The 23,479-nt window shown below is 39.2% G+C and overlaps 1 protein-coding gene across 4 annotated transcripts in view; it reads left to right on the top strand.

Moving 5' to 3' along the window:
• The first annotated feature begins 557 nt into the window (after positions 1-557).
• DNAAF4 (dynein axonemal assembly factor 4) overlaps positions 558-23,479 on the top strand; it is a 68,342-nt gene continuing 45,420 nt past the window's right edge. For 3 of the 4 annotated variants that reach the window (XM_040226579.1, XM_040226577.1, XM_040226580.1), the window contains exons 1-3: positions 558-755; positions 1,129-1,276; positions 6,109-6,242. In XM_040226579.1, coding sequence (XP_040082513.1) covers positions 633-755; positions 1,129-1,276; positions 6,109-6,242 — 405 coding nt within the window. In that variant the 5' untranslated portion in view covers positions 558-632. The remainder of the gene's footprint in view (positions 756-1,128; positions 1,277-6,108; positions 6,243-23,479) is intronic. The other variant, XM_040226578.1, reaches the window with a different exon arrangement.

Genomic DNA, 23,479 nt, shown 5'->3' with positions numbered 1-23,479 from the left:
ACCCAGGTTCGATCCCTAGGTCGGGAAGATCGCCTGGAGAACGAAATGGTAACCCACTCCAGTATTCTTGCCTGGAGAATCCCATGGACAGAGAAGGCTGGTAGGCTACAGTCCATGGGGTCGCAAAGAGTCGGACACGACTTAGCGACTTCACCCACCCACCCCAACAGGACAGGCAAGCTTCTATGCCAGAACGTCTGTATGAGCAGGAAATTCCCCGAACAAGAACACCAAATGGTGCTAACTTCTACAGCTTCCGTCACAACAAACAAAAGGCCAGGCTGCCACGGCGCGTGGGCGTCGCACCTGCTTCTCGCGGGTCACGCTTCCCTACGTTCCTTTTCTGCATTTTCAGGCGTGAAGCTTCTTTCTAGCCTAAGCGCAAGTGGGCCTGGTACTTCGCAGATTCCCGAAGGGATAAGACCCCAAACAGCGGGAACGCCCCCACAAGCCGGCCCAGGCGGTCGCGAGGGGAGTCCGCAGGGCCGCCGCAGGGGCGCGCCCGGGGCACGCTGGGAACGCTGGGGGTGCCCCAGCCCTCCTGACCCGGAAGGGCTGGCGTGTGGTAACCCCGGCTTCCCTAGCAACCGAGCGGGCGTGAGTCGTCTCACTCTCGCCGGCTGCCTCCCAGGATGCCGCTGCAGGTTAGCAATTACAGCTGGCAGCAGACGAGCACTGCGGTCTTCATCTCTGTGCCCCTCCGAGGCGTCAGCGTCCGAGACGCGGACGTGTTCTGCACGGAAAATTATTTGAAGGTAGGAACGCAAATTGTGCCAGCCGGCCCCGGGGGTGTGGTCTGAGGCGTCTGCGAAGGCATGGCTGTGGACGCGCAAAAAGCGCGTCCTTGCAGATAAGCATCCTAAAATATTAGTCCTATTAAAACAAAGCAAAACAAAAAAGATACGAATCTCATACAAGTGAGACACCTCGTCTGTAGATAGATGTCATCGGGTCAGGGATGATTTTATCCATGGCTTCCGTATGCCTTGCTACTTTTATCGTGACCTGGGAATAAATTTATAGCAGGAATTTAAGAAAGTGATTTTGGCCTCCACCACTTATTTCTTAAGGGGTGTGTTTTTCATTTTGTGCAGCCAAATTAACTTCCGTTTCCCCCCTTCTGAATAGGTGAACTGCCCTCCATTTTTATTCGAGGTGTTTCTCTATGCTCCTATAGACGATGAGAGCAGCAAAGCTAAGATTGGGAATAACACTGTTGTTTTCACCCTGCACAAAAAAGAAGCAGCCATGTGGGAGACCCTTTCTCTGTCAGGTGGTAAGTTCTTTACTAAAAGATGTTAAGCTGGTTGTGCTTTTTAAACTTTATACCATTCAAAAATCTATCTTTTGAAATAATTATGTTGCTCTTCTAGGAAAACAAAATAGGCACGAGTGTCATTTAAATGAGGTAGTGCTTCAGCTGCCTCTTAAATAACCTAATAACCTATTTATTGAGTAATCGAATTTCTAAAAAATTAGAGTCTGTTAATAATAGCTCTTAAACGATGTGAGCTTCTATCTTCAGAGGATAAGGCCTCCCGGTGTGGCCTTTATGAGCACTCATTTTGTATTAGGCATTAGTTCATCTGTTAATCCTTGTAATAGTCTATCACTTAGGTACTCCACTACCCCCACCATTTTTTTTTTTCTCTATTAAGGTGAGGATACTGAGGTGCAGAAAGGTTGAGTAATTGCCGAAGGTCACACTCAACAGTGGCTACATATTTGAAGATACATATTACAGAAAATAGGGAAGGACAGGGAAGCCTGGTGTGCTTGCAGTCCATGGGGTTGCAACGAGTTGGATGTGACTTAGTGACTGAACAACAACAGAACTTTTACAGAATACAGATGTCTGAATCTTACCCTAGACAGATAAAATCAGTTTTTGGTAGTGGGACCTAAATTGTTAAAATGGTTTTTAGAGATTAAAATGTACAGTCCCAAGTTGAGATCTCCTGTTGTCTGTACTCTTAATCTGTATTCTGTTCTTCTGCTAAGGTAGCTTTGTGGGTCAGTAATTGCCCTCTACTGCTTTAGTTCTATTATCTTCCTCTCTGATACAGTTATCATGTTTTCTTGTGTTTTCTGTCTACTGTCTAAAATTTCTCTTAGGTCGTTGGCCTTGAGTTGGAACTATTGAGAATAGGGAAATTGCAGCCACTCTTTATGTTAATGGTTTCTTCATATCTTGCAGTAGAATTAAATTTTTTAGTTCTTAGTACTAGGTAAGATTTTTCTCTAACATGTGATTTTGAGCTCAGAAGATACTGGAAAGGAGGTTATCATAGCCAGCTTACTTTAGTTCTGTATTGAATCCTAGACTGAGGGGTTTTTAAAACCAGATTTGTTCTCTCCTACCCTTGTCTTACTGTTTGATTCTTTAAGTCCGAGACGGTGTGTGGGAATATGTCATGAGATACACACAGAATGTTCTGACTTCTCACCTAAAGTTAAATGTAAATATTTTGATTTATTTCAGTTGATGTTGATAATCTTAATTTTGAAGTTAGATGAGACCAGAATTGTCATCTATTATAATGACTTAAACGATCGCATACATGCTAAATTGCCTCAGTCATGTCCAACTTTTTGTAACCCCATGGACTATAGCCCACCAGATTCTTCTGTCCATGGGATTCTCCAGGCAAGAATACTGGAGTGGGTTGCTGTGCCCTCTTCCAGGGGATCTTCCCGACCCAGGGATTAAACTTGTGTCTCCTGCACTGCAGGCTGATTCTTTACTGCTGAGCCACCCAGGATGCCCCAAAATAAACAGATTAGGGGTTGAGAACTACCTGGGTGGTTCTGATGATTGGCTACGTTTGAGAGCCACTGAGTTAAATGTTTGTATGTATGTGCATGTGTGTTGCAGGTAACGTTTTGTACACCAGCTTTTTAGGTATAAAGAAGAATCGTATCAGTAAACTTGTTACTTTTTCCTGTTTTTGACTTGAAACACTTTCTTCTATATCATATTCCCTCCTTAATCTGGTTGGCGCCTTATGCAGGAATGGGAAGGGAATTTTGTTTTCTAATCGTAACAGTCCTCTTTGACTTACACATCTACTTTCATTGCACAGCTGCTTGATTCCTTCTCTTTCATAGTTATGTGGTCAGCTATTCCAGATTTTGACCATTTAAGCCAAGTATTAGCAAACTTTTTCTGTAAAGGGCCAGATAATATTTTGGATTTTGTGGTCTCTGTGGTCTGTGTTACAGATACTCAGCTATATTATTGTTGTGCAAAAGCAGCCATAGACAATATATATTTATTGACACTGAAATTTCCATTTGTTCTAATTTTTAAAAGTGAAAACGTGAAAGTGTTGGTCACTCAGTCATGTCCAGCTCTTTATGACCCCGTGGGCTCTAGCCTGTCCGGCTACTCTGTCCATGGGATTTTCCAGGCAAGAATATCGGAGTGGGTTGCCATTTCCTTCTCCAGGGGGTCTTCCCAGACCAGGTCTTCTGCATCACAGGCAAACTTTTTACAGTTTGAGCCACTTATGTCATTAAATATTACTATTATTTTGATTTTTTTAATTATTTAAAACTTTAAAAATAATTCTTAGCCTATGTGCTGTAAGAAATCAGGCAGCAGATTGGGTTTGACCATAATTGCCAATTAGACGAATCAAAACAGTCTTAAAACTAACATATAACAAGTAATGAACATTGACTTTACTTCAGAAACCAAGTTTAAGATTCTTTTAGAAGTCAAACTCAGGTTTTTTTTTTTAATTTGTTAACCTTGATTTTTATTTTTTATTTTTTTCAAACTCAGTTTTACATGCAATTCAGTGAAATTGTTTTAACAATCTTTTTTTCCACATATAGTATTATGAAACTCCAATATCTACTCCAAGCCTGCCTCCCTCATTATTCACAAAATACTGCTCCAGTTTTTTCTGAAGTTCCTTCTTGATCCATTTTTCATTTCTTTTAGATGTGGAGCATTTAATTCAGAAACTTGATTTTTTTTAAATTAATTTCTGCCCCTGAAGCTGGTCTAGCTCTCTGCCACTGTGTTACTAAAACAGGTGGATGGTTGGGGAGAGGCTTCAGACCTCATTCCAGTCCTGATTTCCAGCCAGGATCTTGGATGGGTAAAAATTCCATACTCTTTACTCATTTTTAACTGAAATTTAATATTCCCTTCAATTATGAATGTAGACAACAATCAAAAGTAGTATCAATAAAATTCACAACATGTTTATAGCAGGTTTCTTTGTCCAACCAGTTCCTATGTCTTTTAGATGCACTACTTTGAAATTGTATATTAGACATTTTGCTATATATTATTCAATGCATTAATAAAGAAGCAGATGTTTTTATATCACAAATTTATTTATTTATTTTTATATCACAAATTTAATGTTTTGTGTTTTAATATAACACTTAATATTTTGTAAGTATTTTAATATAACACTTTGTAACTAGTTTTCTTTATATATTATTTTCATATATTTTAAAACAAGATGAAGGGTTAGTATAAGGGTTTACTAGTCACCCCTCCACTCCTGCCCTCCTTGTCTCTTTTTACTTCATTCTCCCAAGTTTCCTCTCCCCTCCTGTTTTTTTTCTTCAGTCTGGATCCCTTCTTTAATCCTTATTTTCTTAAGATAATTTACCCCATAATGGATCACAGCCTGCAGTTTCTAAAATACTGAATCACTGAATAAAAAATGACTGTGAATGGTAAAGTTTTGTATGTAACATGTCATGTGACTTTGTAATTTTTCCTAAAGCTTGCCCTGTACTCTTCATACATAAGACTAACCATTTATATTTTTGAAGGTGGTTGATCATGACACCACCCTTATGGCAGAAAGTGAAGAGGAACTAAAAGGCCTCTTGATGAAAGTGAAAGTGGAGAGTGAAAAAGTTGGCTTAAAGCTCAGCATTCAGAAAATGAAGATCATGGCATCCGGTCCCATCACTTCATGGGAAATAGATGGGGAAACAGTGTCAGACTTTATTTTGGGGGGCTCCAAAATCACTGCAGATGGTGACTGCAGCCGTGAAATTAAAAGACGCTTACTCCTTGGAAGAAAAGTTATGACCAACATAGATAGCATATTCAAAAGCAGAGACATTACTTTGCCGACTAAGGTCCGTCTAGTCAAGGCTATGGTTTTTCCAGTGGTCATGTATGGATGTGAGAGTTGGACTGTGAAGAAGGCTGAGCACTGAAGAATTGCTGCTTTTGAACTGTGGTGTTGGAGAAGACTCTTGAGAGTCCCTTGGACTGCAAGGAGATCCAACCAGTCCATTCTGAAGGAGATCAGCCCTGGGATTTCTTTGGAAGGAATGATGCTAAAGCTGAAGCTCCAGTACTTTGGCCACCTCATGCGAAGAGTTGACTCATTGGAAAAGACTCTGATGCTGGGAGGGATTGGGGGTAGGAGGAGAAAGGGACGACAGAGGATGAGATGGCTGGATGGCATCACTGACTCAATGGACGTGAGTCTGAACTCGCGAGTCTGAACTCTGGGAGTTGGTGATGGACAGGGAGGCCTGGTGTGCTGCGATTCATGGGGTCGCAGAGTCGGACACGACTGAGCGACTGAACTGAACTGAACTGATCATGTTAGATGATCTCAATGTTCATCTAAGAGATGAACATGTTCTCTTCTAAGAGACCTCATAGTGATGCTTTATTGTGATCAGGTTTATAAGCTAATAGGAGAGAGAGGAGTATCAGTGTATTCTCTTTCCTCCTCTCTGGCCCGCTTTGCCTCTTCCCATTCTTCTCATTGCACACCCTCTCTCTCCGTCCTGTGACCCTCTCCTCCTCCTCTCCCTTCCCTCTCCACATCCTCATTCCCTCTCTTATTTCCTCTCTCCGTTGCTCCTCTTCTCTCTTATTCATATCTTCCCTCTCTGTCTCTCTGTCTTTCTCAGTGCACAAAGGCATCCATTCTTTACTAATTCATTACTGTTACAGTCACTCTTATTAGCTTCTTGACTAGTTTAATCCTGAGAAATGTTCTTACTTCTCCATGTGAAGTTGGGTCCAAAACCATCTTATCCCAGATCAAAACAAATTCTCCGAAGTAAAACAAATTCATCATGATTCTAATTTAGTGATATTCTTTGCTTTAGTTGACAAAGAGATGATGCAAAGAATAAGGGAGAAGTCTATCCTACAAGCACAGGAAAGAGCAAAAGAAGCTATGGAAGCAAAAGCTGTGGCAAGGAGGGAAGATCAAAAATATACACTAAATGTCATGATGAAGGTAAGTTGCAGATTGATAGGAAGGTCCTTTAACTAAAGATATAATAGTAAACTATGCAGTGATAATTTGTTACATCTACTGTACTTTCTTACCTTTTTGTTTATACTTTGGTTACAGGACTTGCTGTGTTACATAGGTTGTCTGCTACTTCTGAAAAGCTGTATGAAAGCATGAAGGTTCAACAATAGATTTGCCTGTTTTAGGGAGAATGTTCCATTTCCAGGGGAACAAAAGTTATAAGATTTTATGGTGGAAGTGTTTTACTTCTTTTTTTGTCTTGAAATTGATGGACATTATTATTTAAAACAAGAAAAACAGAGATTCAACACTGAATATTGACCAATAATAACTTTTCTTTTAACTGTTGAGGCTTTCAAGTTAAAGCTTTGATCAGCAATGTATTTTTTGAGATATAATTCACATACCATACAGTTTGCCTATTAAAAGCTTACAATTCAGTGGTTTTTAGTATATTTAGAGTCATAAAACCGTCACCACAGTCAGTTTTAGAACATTTTCATCATCCCAAAAAGAAACCCTGCACCATGAGCAGTCACTCCCTATTCATCCAAACCTCTACCCCTAGACAACCACTAATCTACTTTCTGTCTCTATAGGTTTACCTATTCTGACTAATTTTTACAAATAATTTCCCATCTTAAATTCTCATTTTGAAATGACTAAGAAATCTATAACAAGCATTATCTCATCAAGAGTTCTGTGGACTCATGATTGTGCTTTTGCATTTGGATCATTAGTATTGTTTTTATAATCAACAGTTCATAATTCCAGTCCACAATTCCAAAGGCTTCTCTGCTTCTTTATCACTTTTACTTGACTTTTAAATATTGCCAATGGTTAATATACTTCATTTTTTACTTAATAATTGAACATGTGGTCAGCCATCCGAAGATTCCTGCTTTCAGTATACTTGATGAGTTCCACCTTTCCTTGATCATATTATCACTACTATCAAACTTTTCCTGAATTAAAAAAAAATACAGGCAAAATAGTAAAAAATTTGTGGCAGCAAATAAGTATTTATTGAACTGATAAATAATAGCCCACATACTGCTGCACTGGTAAATATAACAAAGCTGAACAGTTGATTGCCAGGTAGTACCACAGTGCTCTACCTTGAAGTTGATAAATATCTCCTGACATATGAAAGCCTGACTTTGGTATTTGTGAAGGTAGTTTAGGGTCATTAATGTATAAAGAATGAAGCTGTAGTTTACATTGAAGTGATAGAACCTATGAAAGTCTGTACCCTGTACTATAAACTATTCATTTTGTCCGTCTCTTCCCCGAGTATTGTTAAGAGTTGAGACTATACTTTTTTTATCCTTATCATAACCATTGCCAAATAAATAGTAGGTGCTCAAATATTTGAATAAATTAATGTGACTACGTTGTTTGAGTACTCTGTAATCATTGTAAAATTCTATTCTGGTGGATAAATGTAGATAATTTTACTCTGTACAATATTAGACACCATTTAGAAAAGAACTTTGATGGTCCATGAAGCAATATGATGACAAAAGGCAGCTCATTATTAGCTTAAACCATAAATTAGCTTAAAACTTCCCTTACATATACCGAAAACATTTTTTTATTTGTAGTAATCTTTTAAAAAGAGTGAACAGGGCTAGTGCTAAGACTCACTGTTTCAGTTTGCTGTGCTGTATAGTGGTAACCTGCTCAGGCTTCCCTAACAGAACACCACAGAGTGAATGATTAAAGCAACACACATTTGTCTTCCTGCAGGTCTAGGGCTTAGAAGTCTCAGATCAAGGTATAGTGGGTAATAAGTCTATTCCTGAAAGAGAGAGAAAAAGTCTCTGTTGTATCTTCTTATTAGGGCATATCCTGTTGTATCAGGGCCCCACCCTTATGACCTCATTTATCTTTAATTACTTCTTCAGAAACCCATGTAAACAGGAGTTGGAGCTTTAAAACATTTGAGGGGACACAAACATCTAGTCTGCAATTCAGGAGACTGCCTGCAGTACAGTATACCCAGGTTCAATCCCTGGGTTGGGAGGATTCTCTGGAGAAGAAAATGGCATCCACTCCAGTATTCTTGCCTGGGAAATCCGTGAACAGAGAAGCCTGGCAGGCTACAGAGTCAGTCACGACTTAGCGACTAAACCACCAAACCAAATATTTAGTCAATAACACTGTAAAAACTATCCAAACTTTAGTGGCTTAAACAGCAATCGCCAGCCTTTTTGGCACCAGGGACCAATTTCGTGGATTTTGCCGTGGACCGGGAGTGGAGGTAATGGTTGCAGGATGATTCAAGCACATTACATTTATTGTGTTCTTTATTTCTAATCTAAAAACTGCCACTGATCTGAGGAGTTCTGATCTGCGGCCCAGAGACTGGGGATCTCTTAACACATTTTGTATTATGTTGGTCAGGCAGTTCTTGTGGTCTGAGTTGGCCTTGGTTGAGGCTGGATCTTCTAGGATGACCTCATTCAAATGTCTAGAGCTTTGCCTGGGAAAGCCGTAGTCCCTCTCCATGTGGTATTTCATTCTCCAGGTTAGCACAGATTTCTTTACTTCATAATTAGTGTTTCTGGGAGCAGGAATGGGAAAGCCCTAATGCACAAGCCCTTTTAAACACACTTCTGTGTCACATTTTCTAATGCTCCATTAAACTAATGTTGCATAGAACCAAGCCCAAATTAAGGGTTAGGGAAATAGACTGCACCTTTTCTGGGGAAGAAAGATGAAGTCACATTGCAAAGGGACATGCTTACAAATAAGGAAGGAACTTTTGGCCATTTGACAACTTAGTTTGAATTGAAAAGGTTGGAGTTTAAGCAATAAAGATAATTTGATTTCATCTAGCAGAAGTTCAGAGACAGAGCAGTGAATCCAAGCCCTGACTCCGCCTCCCTACAACATCCTTAGCACTGCCTTTTCTTTGTAACTGCTTCATCCTTAGGCTGATAGGAAGATGATCCACATCTGCACATTACCAGGAACCAGCAGGAGACAGTCTGTCTATTCTGTTGGCTCCCTTTCAAGCCCCATAAAATGATTGCTTTATAAACTGTAGAATGATATTTCGAATGGCAGTCAGTTTTACGTAAGTGCAAATATATCTTCAAGTCTATTGCTTCAACCTTGGTTTACTGTGTCCATGTCTGCTTATCTTTGCTACTGATCTGTCATTCATTTAGCAGACATTTATTGAATAGCTGAAAAGATATTGAGGCTGCGCTGACAAGTCAGTCTTCGATTTCAGTTTACTCATAGTATAGAGAGGGTGACAGACAATAAAAAACAAAAATTACAGCCTAGTATGCATAAGAAATCATGGGCAGGTAAAGAGAAAACACTGGCCAAAGATTGGTATCTCAGTCTGGAAGGATGGTCAGGAAATAGGAGGCAGTGTAGCTTTTGCTGAATACTGGAGAATGAGCTACAGTTACCTAGGGATAAATGGGAAAATGACATTATAGTCAGTTTTGTATAAGTGCTCGACAGAATTTGGCACAGTGAGGAACAGTTGTGATGAGAAATAAAATCTTGATATTTAGAAAAATCTCTTGAGGGGAACTCTTTAGGAATTTTCAGCAAGAATACCAAAATAATTGGTTTTGTGTTTTAGAAAGCTCATTCTGGCTAATGAGTTTGAAGAGGTTGCAAGGAGGAGGCAGAACTTTTGTATTCTTAGGATGAAAGGATTTTGAACATATTTATTTGTTGAAGAAAAAAGCCAATAAAGAGGGAGAGATCGATAATATAACCAGGAGAGAGGACTGATGATGAAGCAGTTTTTTTGTGGTGGGATGAAGGTTGGAACAGGTGAAAAAATTAAGTCCTATGCGGTAGGGGCTATTTTATCTTTTGACTAAAGGGCAGAAATAAAGAATAATCAAGGGTTTGGAAAAATTTTTCATGACACAGATAGTTAAAGTAATCCTTTGTTTTCACAGTGAAGGTAGAAAGTTCACCTACCCAGAGCATGAATAATTGAGATGAAGTAGGGATGACTAATAGAAGCTTGGAATATTGATGCCAGACTAATCTGAAACATGCTTTTTCCCATCTTTACTTTGGACTACTATTGCCTACTTTTCCTGTTTTCTTCACTCTTTGTTTCGTAGGTTATCTTCTATTTTGAATTTTTTGGTTCTATTTTATTTTCTCTTTTAAGGAACTTGTTTTCCCACTAATTTTAAGCCTAAATAGGTCAAATTTGAAGTGCTTTCTTCTGCTGTTTTCTTAAAGTTGAAACTCAGAAGCGTGGAACTGTAAAATAACTTTGCCTGATTGTGTGTGAGTTACTTTTTGGAGTTGTCTAAATTATACTATAGGGCCTTTAAAAAGTCCTTATTGGTGAAACCACATGCCCTGTTTATTGGAAGCATGCATAACTAAGGTATAGGAAAGCTACAAGTAACTGCTTTCTCATTTTTTGTTCTATGCAATTATAAAGGTGATTGTTTTATTTATGTATTTAACCTTGCAGCTTATGGGATTCCAGTTCCCTGACCAGGAATTGAACCTAGTTCATGGCAGTGAAAGCTTGGAATCCTAACCACTAGGCCAGCAGGGAACTCCTGTAAATATGACTTTAAAATTTCTCTTTTTGATAGTTCATTGTTAGTGTATATAAATGCAACAGATTTCTGTAGGTTAATTTCATATCCTTCAACTTTACTGAATTCATGTGTTAATTCTAGTAGTTTTTTGGTGGCATCTTTCGGATTTTCTTTATATAGTATCATGCCATCTGTAAACAGAAATAGTTTTACTTCTTCCTTTCCAGTTTGGGTTCATTTTCTTTATATTGTCTGGTTGTTATGGCTAGGACTTTCCATACTAGGTTGAATAAAAGAGGCAAGAGTGGGAATCCTTGTCTTGTCCTGATCTTAGAAGGAAACGCTTCAGCTTTTTATCATTGAATGTGATTTGGCTCTAGGTTTGTCTTATGGCCTTTAATATGTTGAGGTATATTCCCTCTTGTATCCACTTTGTGGACAGTTTTTATCATAAATGGATGTTGAATTTTGTTGATGGCTGTCTGTGCATCTGTTGAGATGATCTTAAGATTTTTATTCTTCAGTTTTGTTACTGTGGTGTACCATATTGACTGATTTGTGGATATCCTTGCATTCCTGCAATAAATCTCACTTGATCATGGTGTTTAATCCCTTCAATGTACTTTCAGATTCAGTTAGCTAATATTTTGTTAAAGATATTCATGTCTGTGTTTGTCAGTGATATTGGCCTGTAATTTTCTTTTTTTCTGGTGTCTTTGTCTGGTTTTGGTATCAGGGTAATGCTGGCCTTGTATAATGACTTCTAAAGCATTCCTTCCTCTTCAGTTTTATGGAGTTTTAGAAGGCTAGATGTTAACTTTTCTTTAAATATTTGGTACAGTTCACCTGTGAAACTGTCTGTCCTGTACTTTTGTTCATTGGGAATTTTTAAAGTCAGTAATCAATTTCAGTACTGGTAATTGGTCTGTTCATATTGTATGTTTTTTCTTGATTCAATCTCAGGAGATTTTACATTTCTAAGAATTTATCTATTTCCTTTCAGTTCAGTTCAGTTGCTCAGTCGTGTCTGACTCTTGTCCATTTTATTGATGTATAAATTGTTTGAGTAATTTCTTATGATCCTTTGTATTTCTGTGATGTTAGTTATAACATCGTTTTTTATTTCTGATTTTATTTGGGCCTGCTGTTTTTTTAAATTGATCTGAGTAATAGTTTATTGGTTTTATTTTTGACAGATTCAGCTTTTAATTTCAGTGGTTTCTTAAAATTGTTTTTTAGTCTCTGTTTTATTTATTTCTTTTCTGATCTTTGTATTTCTTTCCTCCTACTTTGGATTTTATTTGTTCTTTTTCTAGTTCTTCAGATGTATTATTAGGTTGTTTACTTGAGATTTTTCCTGTTTCATGATGTAAGCTTGTATTGCTATAAACTTCCCTCCTTGAACTGCTTTTGCTCCATGGCATAGATTTCAGTCATTATGTTTCCATTTTCATTTGTCTCCAGGAATTTTTTTATTTCCCCTTTGATTTCTTCAGTGGCCTGTTTTTTGCTCAGTAGCATTTAGTTTAGCCTCTACATGTTTGTGTTTCTTGCGCTTTCTTTCTAAGCTTATAGCATTGTGGTAAGAAAAGATGCTTGATATGATTTCAGTTTTCTTAAATCTGTTCAGACATATTTTGTAGCCTAGAATGTGATCTATCCTGGAAAATGTTCCATGTGCACCTGAAATGTTTATTTTGCTATTTTTGAATAAAGTGTTTTATGTGTATATCTATCTGATCTGATGTGTTATTTAAGGCCAGTGTTTCCTTATTGATTTTTTGGTCTGAATCGTCTATTGATTTAAATGGGGTGTTGAAGTTCGCTACTTTTACTTGTTAATGTCAATTTTTGCCTTTATGTTTGTTCACATTTATCTATTTAGGTGTTCCTATATTGATGCTTTTGAACTGTGGTGTTGGAGAAGACTCTTGCGAGTTCCTTGGACTGCAAGGAGATCTAACCAGTCCAGTCCAGACCAGTCCTGCGTTTTCATTGGAGGGACTGATGTTGAGGCTGAAACTCCAATACTTTGGCTACCTCATTCGAAGAGTTGACTCATTGGAAAAAACCCTGATGCTGGGAGGGATTGGGGGCAGGAGGAGAAGGGGATGACAGAGGATTAGATGGCTGGATGGCATCACTGACTCGATGCACATGAGTTTGGGTTAACTCCAGGAGTTGGTGATGGACAGGGAGGCCTAGCGTGCTGTTATTCGTGGGGTTCCAAAGAGTCGGACATGACTGAGCGACTGAACTGAACTGAACTGATGTTGAGTGAACATATATTTACAATGGTTATATCTTCTTGTTGGAGTGATTCCTTTATTATTATGTAATGTCCTTTTTCATCTCTTGTTACAATCTTTGTTTTAAAGTCTATTTTGTCTGGTAATAAATATTGGTACTCTAGCTTTCTTTCCATTTCCAGTTGCATGAAATACCTTTTCCTTCCTCTTACTTTCAATCTGTGTGTCTTTCGATATGAAATGAGCCTCTTGTTGGCAGCATACAGATGAGTCTTGTTTTTTTATGTATCCAGCCACTCTTTGTCCTTCGATTGATCCTTTTAGTTCTTTTACCTCTGAAGTAATTATTGATAGTTACTATTGCCATTTTGTTAATAGTTTGGGGGTTGTTTCTGTAGTTCTTTATATTCCTTTCTTCTCTTGCTCGCTTCCCTTATGATTTGATTCCTCTCTTTAGTATTATGTTTGGATTCATTTCTTTTCTGTGTTTCTATTATACATTTTTGGTTTGTGGTTACCATGAAGTTGTATACAGTAATCTATATATGTATGTGAGTGTTTGTTTTTACTCTCCCTTTCCCCACATTGAATGCTTTTGACATTATTTTTTATTTCTTTTTGTTTTGTATATCCTATAACTGCCTACCATGGGTATAGATGATTTTACTACTTTGTTTTTTTATCCTTCCTGCCAACTTTATAAGTGGTTGATCTACTACCTTTACTGAATATTTGCCTTTACCAATGAGATTGTGTTCTTTTATAACTTTAGATTTCTAGTTCTGGTCTTTTCTTTTTTGCTTAGAGAAGACCCTTTAATTCTTTGTAAAGCCAGATTAGTGGTGCTGAACTTCTTGCTTTTGCTTGTGTGTCAGATTATCTCTTTCAAATCTGAAATAGCTTTGGCATGTATTCTTGGTTGTAGGTTTTTCCCTTCCATCACTTTAAATATATAACGCCACTCCCTTCTGGCCTGCAGAGTTTCTGCTGAAAAGTTATCTACCAGTCTTATGGGAGCTCCCTCCTTGATGCTTTTAAGATTCTCTCTTTATCTTTCATTTTTGCCATTTAATTTATAGTGTGTCTTGGTGTGGACCTCTTGGGATTGATGTTATGTGGGACTCTGTGTTCCCTGGATCTGGATGTATGTTTCCTTTCCTAGAATGGAAATTTGTCCGCTATTATCACTTCTTATAAGTTCTCTGCCCCTTTCTCTCTCTCTTCTCCATCTGGGACCCATATATTGTGATTATTTGTTTACTTGATGTTCTAGAGGTCTTTGAGACTGTCCTCATTTTTTAAAAATTCTTTTTTTCCTGTCGGCTTTGGTAATTTCCACTACTTTGTCTTTCAATTCGATGATCTATTCCTCTATATCATATAACCTACTGTGATTCCTTCTAGTGTTTTTCATTTCACTTATTATATGCATCAGCTCAGTTTGGTTCTTCTCCATATTTTCTAGCTGTTTGTTAAGCTTCACACTGTGTTTATTCATTCTTAAATCCTTTATTGGATAGATTGTTTGTCTTCACTTTGTGTAGTTCTACTTCTGGAGTTTTATCTTGTTCCTTTGTTTGGACATAGTCTTCTGTTACCTCCTTTTGCCTAATTCTGCGTGTTTATTTGTAGATATTAACTAGATGGTTTATGTTTCCTGATCATGGAGAAGTGACCTTATGTAAAAGACAACCCTATGAGACCCAACAATATACTCTTCTTGGGTCACCAGAGATACACGATCTAGGGTTAACTCCTGTGCAGCTAAGTGGGGCCTTGTCTTGTGTCAGGGCCAACTACTGTGGGGATGGGCATGCTGGTAGACAGGGCTCACCCCTATCCCTGTTGTATGTGAGGCCCTTCTGATAGGGAAGCAGTCAGCTGACAATGGACAGAGCTGGGTCTTGGTATTTTGGCTGCATGGCTTGGGCTGTCCCAAAGTTGGTGCCAGTCTGTTGGTGAGTGGGGCCAGGTCCCACTAAGGCTGTCTGTGGGCAGGGGACCCTGAAGCATCTGGGTGCAGGGCCTGGGGGATCTCAGGATTCGTGTTACCTGCTAGAAGGTAAGGATGGATCCTGAGGGATCCTGTGTCTTGTGTCAGCCCATCGGTGGGCAGGGCCAGATCCTAGACGTTAGACTCCTAAAGTCTAGGATCTGGCCCTGGCTGGAAGGCTGTGTAGCCAAGGCTGGTGCTTACCCACTGGTGAGGAAAGCTAGGTCTCCTGTGAAGCTTGCAGCTTGACCGTACATGTCCTGGTACTGGTGCTGATATGCTGGTGGGCAAGTAAGCTTCCTGCTAAAGGGAGAACTCCAGAATGTTCCTAGCACCAGTGTTCTCATGGTAGAACAAAATCCCCAGAATGCCTGCTGCCAGTGTCTTTAGGAGGAATCCAAGTCACTTCCTGGCTCTTTGGAAAGTTTTCCAGTATCAGCCAATGGCTTTGACCTAAGCTCTTTTCACCTTACTGCCTTCATTCTGGGTCTTTTAAGTGTGTGAACTTTTGCTACTCAGCTGTCTTGGTTACTCCCCCATCACTATTGCTTTTAAATTTTATTTTTTTTATCTTTCTCATCTCTGATATTTCTAATAAGTTCTGCAGACCAAATGTACTTTGACTTTTTGTTTGTGTTCCTTCTTCATACTGCTGCCATGGTGACTTTTTAAAATTTTAAGCTGTTTTTTCCAGTTACTGCAGTAAAATTGACAAATAAAATTGTAGTATATTTAAACCATACAATGTGAAGATTTGATCCATGTTTATATAGTGGAAGGAATCACATGTTCAAGTTCACTAATATATCTTTCACTTCACATAGCTATCTTTTTTTTTTTTGAGGTGAATCCTTCAGATCTACTCTTTTAACAACTTTCAGTTATGTAGTACAGTTTATCACTATAATCAATATGTTGTATGCATTAGATCCTCAGCAGTTACTCATTTTACAGCTGAAAGTTTGTGCCCTTTCACCAATGTGTTCCCATTTCCTCGCCTCCCCTCCAGCCCCTGGCACCACGACTCAACTTTCTGTGATTCTGATTTTTTTTTTTTTTTAAGATTCCATGTAGGGGCTTCCCTGGTGGCTCACATGGTAAAGAATCTACCTGCATTGTGGAAGACTTGGGTTCGATTTCTGGGTTGGGAAGATCCCCTGAAGGAGGGCATGCAACCGACTCCAGTATTCTTGCCTGGAGAATCCCCATGGACAGAGGAATCTGGTGGGCTACAGTTCATTGGGTTGCAAAGAGTGAGATATGTCTGGACGACTAAGCTCAGCACATGGTACCATGCAGTATTTGTCTTTGTGTGGCTTATTTTGCTCAGTGTACTGCCTTCCAGGTTCTTCCATGTTATTGCACATGGTAAGATTTCCTTCTTTTTTAAGGTTGAATAATACTCTGTTTTGTGTGTGTATGTGTACATATATATTTGTTGTTTAGTCACTAAGTCATGTCTAACTCTTTTGCAACCCCATGGACTGTAACCCCCCAGGCTCCTCTGTCCATGAGATTTCCTAGTCAAGAATACTAGAGTATCATTGCTATTTCTTTCTCTAGGCGATCTTCCCAAACTAATGATCGAACCTGTGTCTCCTGGCAGTGTTAGGTGGATTCTTTACCACTGAGCCACGCTGGTGGTCCATACATATATATATTAAAAAAAAAAAGGGTACAATTCTTTGGCTTTGTTTATTCACAGGTTATGCAACCATCATTACTATCTAATTTTGGAATATTTTCACCACCTTAGAAAGGTACCCCGTGCCCATTAGTAGTCACTTCTCACTCTTCCCTCACCTAAAAGTCCCTAATCTCCTTTTTGTCTCTATGAATTTGCCTATTCTGGACCTTTCACATATAATATATGACCTTTGGTGTCTTCAGTCTTTCACTTAATATAATATTTTTAGAATTTATCTATGTTGTAACATGTCTGAGACCTTTATTCTTTTTATGGCTGAACAATATTCCATTGCATGAGTGTACTGCAGTTTGTTTATCCATTCATCAGTTGGTGGAAATTTAGTTTCTTTTCATCTTTTGGCTTTTGTAAATAGTGCTACTGTTAACATTCACTTATAAGTATTTGTTTGAGTAAATGTTTTCAACTGATTTGTGAATAAATCTAGGAATAGAATTACTGGGTCATTTGTAATCATATATTTAATTTTTTGAGTAATCACCAAATAATTTCTCATAATTGGTACACCATTTTACATTCTTTCCAGCAGTATATGATGATTCCAGTTTCTTCCACCCTTCTTAACACTTGTTATTTTCCTTTTTTTAAAAAATTATAGCCATCTTATCAGATGTGAATTGGTATCTCAGTGTGGTTGTGATTTGCATTTCTCTGACATTAGTGATTTTTGAGCATCTTTTCATGTGTTTCTTGGCCGTTTGTATATCTTATTTGCCAAAATGTCTATTTAAGTCATTTACCCATTTTATAATTGGAATATTTGTCTTTTTGTTGTTTTATTCCTAGTTTTTTAAGGAATCTCCATACCGTCCTCCACAGTGGCTGTATCAATTTACATTCCCACCAACAGTGCAAGAGTGTTCCCTTTTCTCCACACCCTTTCCAGCACTTATTGTTTGTAGACTTTTTGATGATGGCCATTCTGACCAGTGTGTGGTGATATCTCTTTGTAGTTTTGATTTGCATTTCTCTAATAATGAGTGATGTTGAACATCTTTTCCTGTGTTTGTTAGCCATTTGTGTGTCTTTGGAAAATGTCTGTTTAGATCTTTACCCCACTTTTTGATTGGGTTATTTGTTTTTCCAGCATTGAGTTGTATGAGCTGCTTGTATATTTTGGAAATTAATCCTTTGTCAGGTGTTCCATTTGCTATTAATTTTCTCCCATCTGAAGGTTATCTTTTCACCTTGCCTATAGTTTCCTTTGCTCTGCAAAAGCTTTTAAGTTTAATCAGGTCCCACTTTTTTACTTTTGTTTTTATTTCTCTAAGAGGTGGGTCATAGAGAATCTTGGTTTGATTTATGTCATCAAGTGTTCTGCCTCTGTTTTCCTCTAAGAGTTTCATAGCTTCTGGTCTTACATTTAGGTCTTTAATCCATTTTGAGTTTATCCTTTTGTGTGGTGTTAGGAAGTGTTCTAATTTCGTTCTTTTACATGTAGCTGTCCCGTTTTCCCAGCACCATTTATTAAAGAGACTGTCTTTGTCCCATCGTATATTCTTGCTTCCTTTGTCAAAAATAAGGTACCCATAGGTGCATGGGTTTATTTCTGGGCTTTCTATCCTATTTCATTGGTTTATATTTCTGTTTTTTTGCCAGTACCATACTGTCTTGATGATTATAGCTTTGTAGTATAATCTGAAGTCAGGAAGGTTGATTCCTCCAGCTCCATTCTTCTTTCTGAAGAGTGCTTTGGCTATTCAGGATCTTTTGTGTTTCCATATGAATTGTGAAATTTTTTGCTCCAATTCTGTGAAAAATGCCATTGGTAATTTGATAGGGATTGCATTGAATCTGTAGACTGCGTTTGGTAGTATAGTCATTTTTAGGATATCGATTCTTCCTACCTGGGAACATGGAATATATCTCCATCTGTTTATGTCGTCTTTGATTTCTTTCATCAGTGTCTTAAACTTTTCTGTGTACAGTTCTTTTGTATCCTTATGTAAGTTTATTCCTAGATATTTAATTCTTTTTGTTGCAATGGTGAATGGAATTGATTCCTTAATTTCTCTTTCTGATTTTTCATTGTTAGTGTATAGAAATGCAAGTGATTTCTGTGTATTGATTTTGTATCCTGCAACTTTGCTAAGTTCACTGATCAGCTGTAGTAATTTTCTGGTATTACCTTTAGGGTTTTCTATGTACAGTATCATGTCATCTGCAGACAGTGAGAGCTTTACTTCTTCTTTTCCGATCTGGATTCCTTTTGTTTCTTTTTCTTCTCTGATTGCTGTAGCTAGGACTTCCAGAACTACGTTGAATAATAGTGGTGAAAGTGGACACCCTTGTTCCTGATCTTAGAGGGAATGCTTTCAGTTTTTCACCATTGAGAATAATGTTTGCTGTAGGCTTATCATATATGGCCTTTACTCTGTTGAGGTGGGTTCTTTCTATGCCCATTTTTTGAAGAGTTTAATCATAAATGGGTGCTGAATTTTGTCAAAAGCTTTTTCGGTATCTATTGAGGTTATCATATAGTTTTTATCTTTCAATTTGTTAATATGGTGTATCACATAGGTTGATTTGTGTATATTGAAGAATCTCTGCATCCTTGGAATAAATCCAACTTGATCATAGTGTATGAGCTTTTTGATGTGTTGCTGAATTCTGTTTGCTAAAATTTTGTTGAGGATTTTTGTATCTATGTTCATCAGTGATATTGGCCTATAGCTTTCTTTTTTGTGTTGTCTTTGTCTGGTTTTGGTATCAGGGTGATGGTGGCCTTGTACAATGAGTTTGGAAATGTTCCTTCCTCTGAAATATTTTGAAAGAGTTTTAGAAGGATAGGCATTAGCTCTTCTCTAAGTGTTTGATAGAATTCTCCTGTGAAGCCATCTGGCCCTGGCTTTTTGTTTTTGGGGAGATTTTTGTTCACAGCTTCAATTTCAGTTCTTGTAATTGGGTTGTTCTGGTCCTCCTCCTGTGTGTTCTTGCCTCCAGTGTCCACAGCTATTAGAACTAGTGTGTTTTCTTTTGTGGGAGCTCTCAATGACCTTTTATATATTCCATAGATACAGAGTCTGCTTAGTTGATCGTGTGGATTTAATCTGCAGCTTGTACAGCTGATGGGAAGGTTTTGGGTCTTCTTCCTTAGCCCACTGCCCCTGGGTTTCAGTTATGGTTTTATCTCTTCTTCTGCATGTGGGTCGTCCACTGGGGTTTGCTCCTGAGGCTGCCCTGGAGGACTTGGGTCTGCTCCTGTGAGGGCCAGGTGTGGAGGTGGTGCAGCTGCTTGGGTCGCAGGGGTTCTGGCAGCAGCAGGTGCTCAGGGGAGTTGGTGGCTAGGGCAGCAGGAATATAGTGCTCTCAAAGGGTATGGCAACAGTATTGGCCAATATGCTCCAGTATTCTTGCCTGGAGAATCCCCCTGACAGAGAAGCCTGGCAGGCCACAGTCTACAGGGTCTCAAAGAGCTGGACATGACCAAAACGACCCTGCGTGCATAGATGCAAGACATTTTTTGCCTGTGGCAGCTCTTCCCGAGTGAGAGTTGAGCGTGAAGGTGGCGCAGCTGCTTGGCTTCAGAGACCCTGGTGGTGCCTAGTGTGCTGGGACGTGGACTACCTTCGCCACAGGAGTTATGGCCCCATCAGTGTCTTTTTTTGAGCCTCTTGTAGCTGGCAATCAGAAGGCATCTTTGGCCAGTCTGTCTCCGTAGTTCTGCTGTTCAGACACTTAGAGGGTTCCCTTGCCTTGTGTCCTTCTCTGTTGTTTGGCACGTCAGGCACACAGAGGGGCCCCCCTCGCTGGGGCCCTGCTCTGTAAATTGCGCATCAGGCACTTAAGGGAGCACCCTGGATGGGTCCTACTCTGTAGTTCAGTGCAGCTAGTGTTTGATGGGCCAGCCTCTCTATTGTTCCTTGGTCAATGCTGGTGTGTGGGGAGAGAGAGGCTATGGTGATGGCTCCACCCGCTATACGTGACTCAGCAGCACTGCCTTGCTTCTATGGCTGCCCGGCTTTCCTCCACAGGCGTTTCCCACCACAGTCTCCTCCCTCACATCCCCTCTGACTGTCTTTCTGCAGTCAACAGCAGCCCTTGACCTGGGATTGCTCCACAATCCCTAAACTCCAGCTGCCAGCTGCTGTGCCTTCCAGAGGACCTGTGTCCCTGTCCACGGCAAGGACTATCTGATTGTCATTCCATTTCGGCGGCCACAGATCAGCTGTTTCCCTCTCAGCCTTAAACATTTCTCCTCTGACTCAGACAGTTGCCCGAGTGTGGGGATCGGACCCCTGCTTCAGTTCCCCCACCCACTGAGGGCAGGTCCCGTCCTACTAACACTGCTGTTTTCCCCCTAGTTCCTTCCTCCTACTGAGTTTTCCGTGGGTCTGTATATTCTTTTCTGCTGGTCAGGTACTTCTGTCTGCTCTCAGCTGGTCTGCATGCACTTCTGTGTTTGAAGGTGTATTCCTGATGTATCTGTGGAGAGAGATGTACTCCACGTCCACCTCCTCCTCCACCATCTTGTTCTCCCTGTGTTTTTGTTGTTGAGTTGTAAGAGTTCTTTACATATTCCAGATACTAGGCCTTTATTAATGACTTTCAGATACTTTCTTCTATTTTGTAGATTGTTTTTTCACTTTGATAGTATCCTTCTTTGGTAGTATCCTTTGGTACACAAAGTGTCTTTTTAATATACATGTTTCTTTTTGGCTGTGCTGGGTCTTTGTTGCTGACTGGGCTTTTCTCTGGTTGCGGCTAGCAGGGGCTTCGTTCTAGTTGCAGTGTGTGAGCTTCTCACTTTGGTGGCTTCTGTGGTGGCACAGGCTATAGGGGGTGCGGGCTTCAGTAGTTGCCACGCAGGGTCAGTAGCTGTGGTTCCTGGGCTCTAGAGCACAGGCTTAATAGTTGTGGCGCAGGGGCTTAGTTGCTCTGTGGCATCTTGGGATATTCCCAGACAGGGGGTTGAACGTTGTCTCCTGCATTGTCAGGCAGATTCTTTACCATTGAGTCACCAGGGAAGCCTCATGAAAGGTTTAAATTTAAAGGCCAATATGTTTTTTTTTTTTTTCTTTTGTTGCTCATTCTTCTGGTGTCACTCATATCTAAAAATCTGTTGCCAAATCCAAAGTCATGGGCATTTACCCTATGTGTTCTAAGAATTTTATGTTTTTACTCCTTAAATTTAGATTGTTCCATTTTTAGCTAATTTTTGTATATAGTGTGCAGTTTGGGTCCTGGCTTATTCTTTGGCTGGTGGATATTCAGTTGTTCTAGCACCATTTGTTAAAAAGCCTATTCTTGCCCTCTTTGAAAGGTTTTGGTAACCTTATCAAAAACTTGTCAGTGCATAGATGTGTAGATTTATTTCTGGACTCTCAATTTTATTCCATTGGTCTGTGTGTCTGTCTTTATGCCAGTACCACATTTTATTTTTTTAATTAATTAATTTTATTTTTATTTAATTTATTCAGCTGTGTCGGGTCTTAGCTGTGGCATGCAGGATCTTTTGTTGCAGTGCCCAGACTCTCAGGTTGTGGCACACAGCGTCAGTAGTTGTGAGGCACTGGTTTAGTTGCTCCATGGCGTGTGGGATCTTAGTTCCCTGACCAGGGATTGAACCTGAGTCCCCTGCATTGCGAGGCAGATTCTTAACCAATGGACCACCAGGTAAACCCAATACCGCACTTTCTTCATTACTGGAGCTTTGTAAATAATATATTTTGAAATTGAGAAATATGAGCCGTCCAGCTTTGTATTTTTGGTTATTCTGGGTCCCTTGTAGTTACTATATTTGAATCTGAAGAAAGACTTCTATTTCAGTTAATATTAAACCATATCTATGTGTTTTCTGACAATTTGAAAAGGCCTTTACATGAAATCTTATTTTTATAATTTAAAAAGTATAGAAAATGAATGGGGAGTAAGATCTCTTGTAATTTACTCTCGTTTTTTGTATTTTTTATGTTTTTCTAATAATAAACATTTTTCCTAATAAGAAAACATTTATTTTTGAAAACAGAACAATGCTTATCTTCCTATGATTATGTTTAGACTTTTAATTTCTTTTTGTTCTAACAGGAATTTACTAAAACTCTATGTACATCTACCAAATTTCCAAACATATGAAAAATTAACTGTAGCCATTAGCATGTTATCATGAGAAAAGGCAGTATCTTTGACACTGTCTTTCTTATATTTACACTTTGTCAAGTCTGCTGACTTACTTCCTGTTTGTGTAAGCATATCTCAAATTCACAGAGTCTGTGCAGAAATAAAATTTCAGCAACTATATATATGTCCACTTTTTTGTTTACTGCAGACTTTTTCATCTTTTCCAGAGGTATGGTTAAAATCTTTTTTTTTTTAATTTCATTTGCCCTGTTGCCGCATGAGCTTAGAGAAAGTCTGTGGTCAGTTTTTCAGAGCTGTTACACCTTGAGTGCAGGACAGTTGGTCTTCTTGCTCTCCTTTCCCTGGGTCCCTGAATCTAGATCCTAGTGAGCTTTTTGGGAAGTTATTGAAGGTTTGTAATTTTAGGACAGTAATTTTTTTAATGCTCTATGTATGGAGTCAGTTGCCCATACTTTTCACCAACTCCCGGAGTTCACTCAGACTCACGTCCATCGAGTCCATGATGACATCCAGCCATCTCATCCTCGGTCGTCCCCTTCTCCTCCTGCCCCCAATCCCTCCCAGCATCAGAGTCTTTTCCAATGAGTCAACTCTTCACATGAGGTGGCCAAAGTACTGGAGTTTCAGCTTTAGCATCATTCCTT

This window comes from Oryx dammah, unplaced genomic scaffold (genome assembly GCF_014754425.2).
Source record: "Oryx dammah isolate SB20612 unplaced genomic scaffold, SCBI_Odam_1.1 HiC_scaffold_26, whole genome shotgun sequence".
Classification (NCBI taxonomy): Eukaryota; Metazoa; Chordata; class Mammalia; order Artiodactyla; family Bovidae; genus Oryx; species Oryx dammah.
Note: the sequence above shows the minus strand (reverse complement) of the source record. Positions and strands in the feature narration are given on the sequence as shown.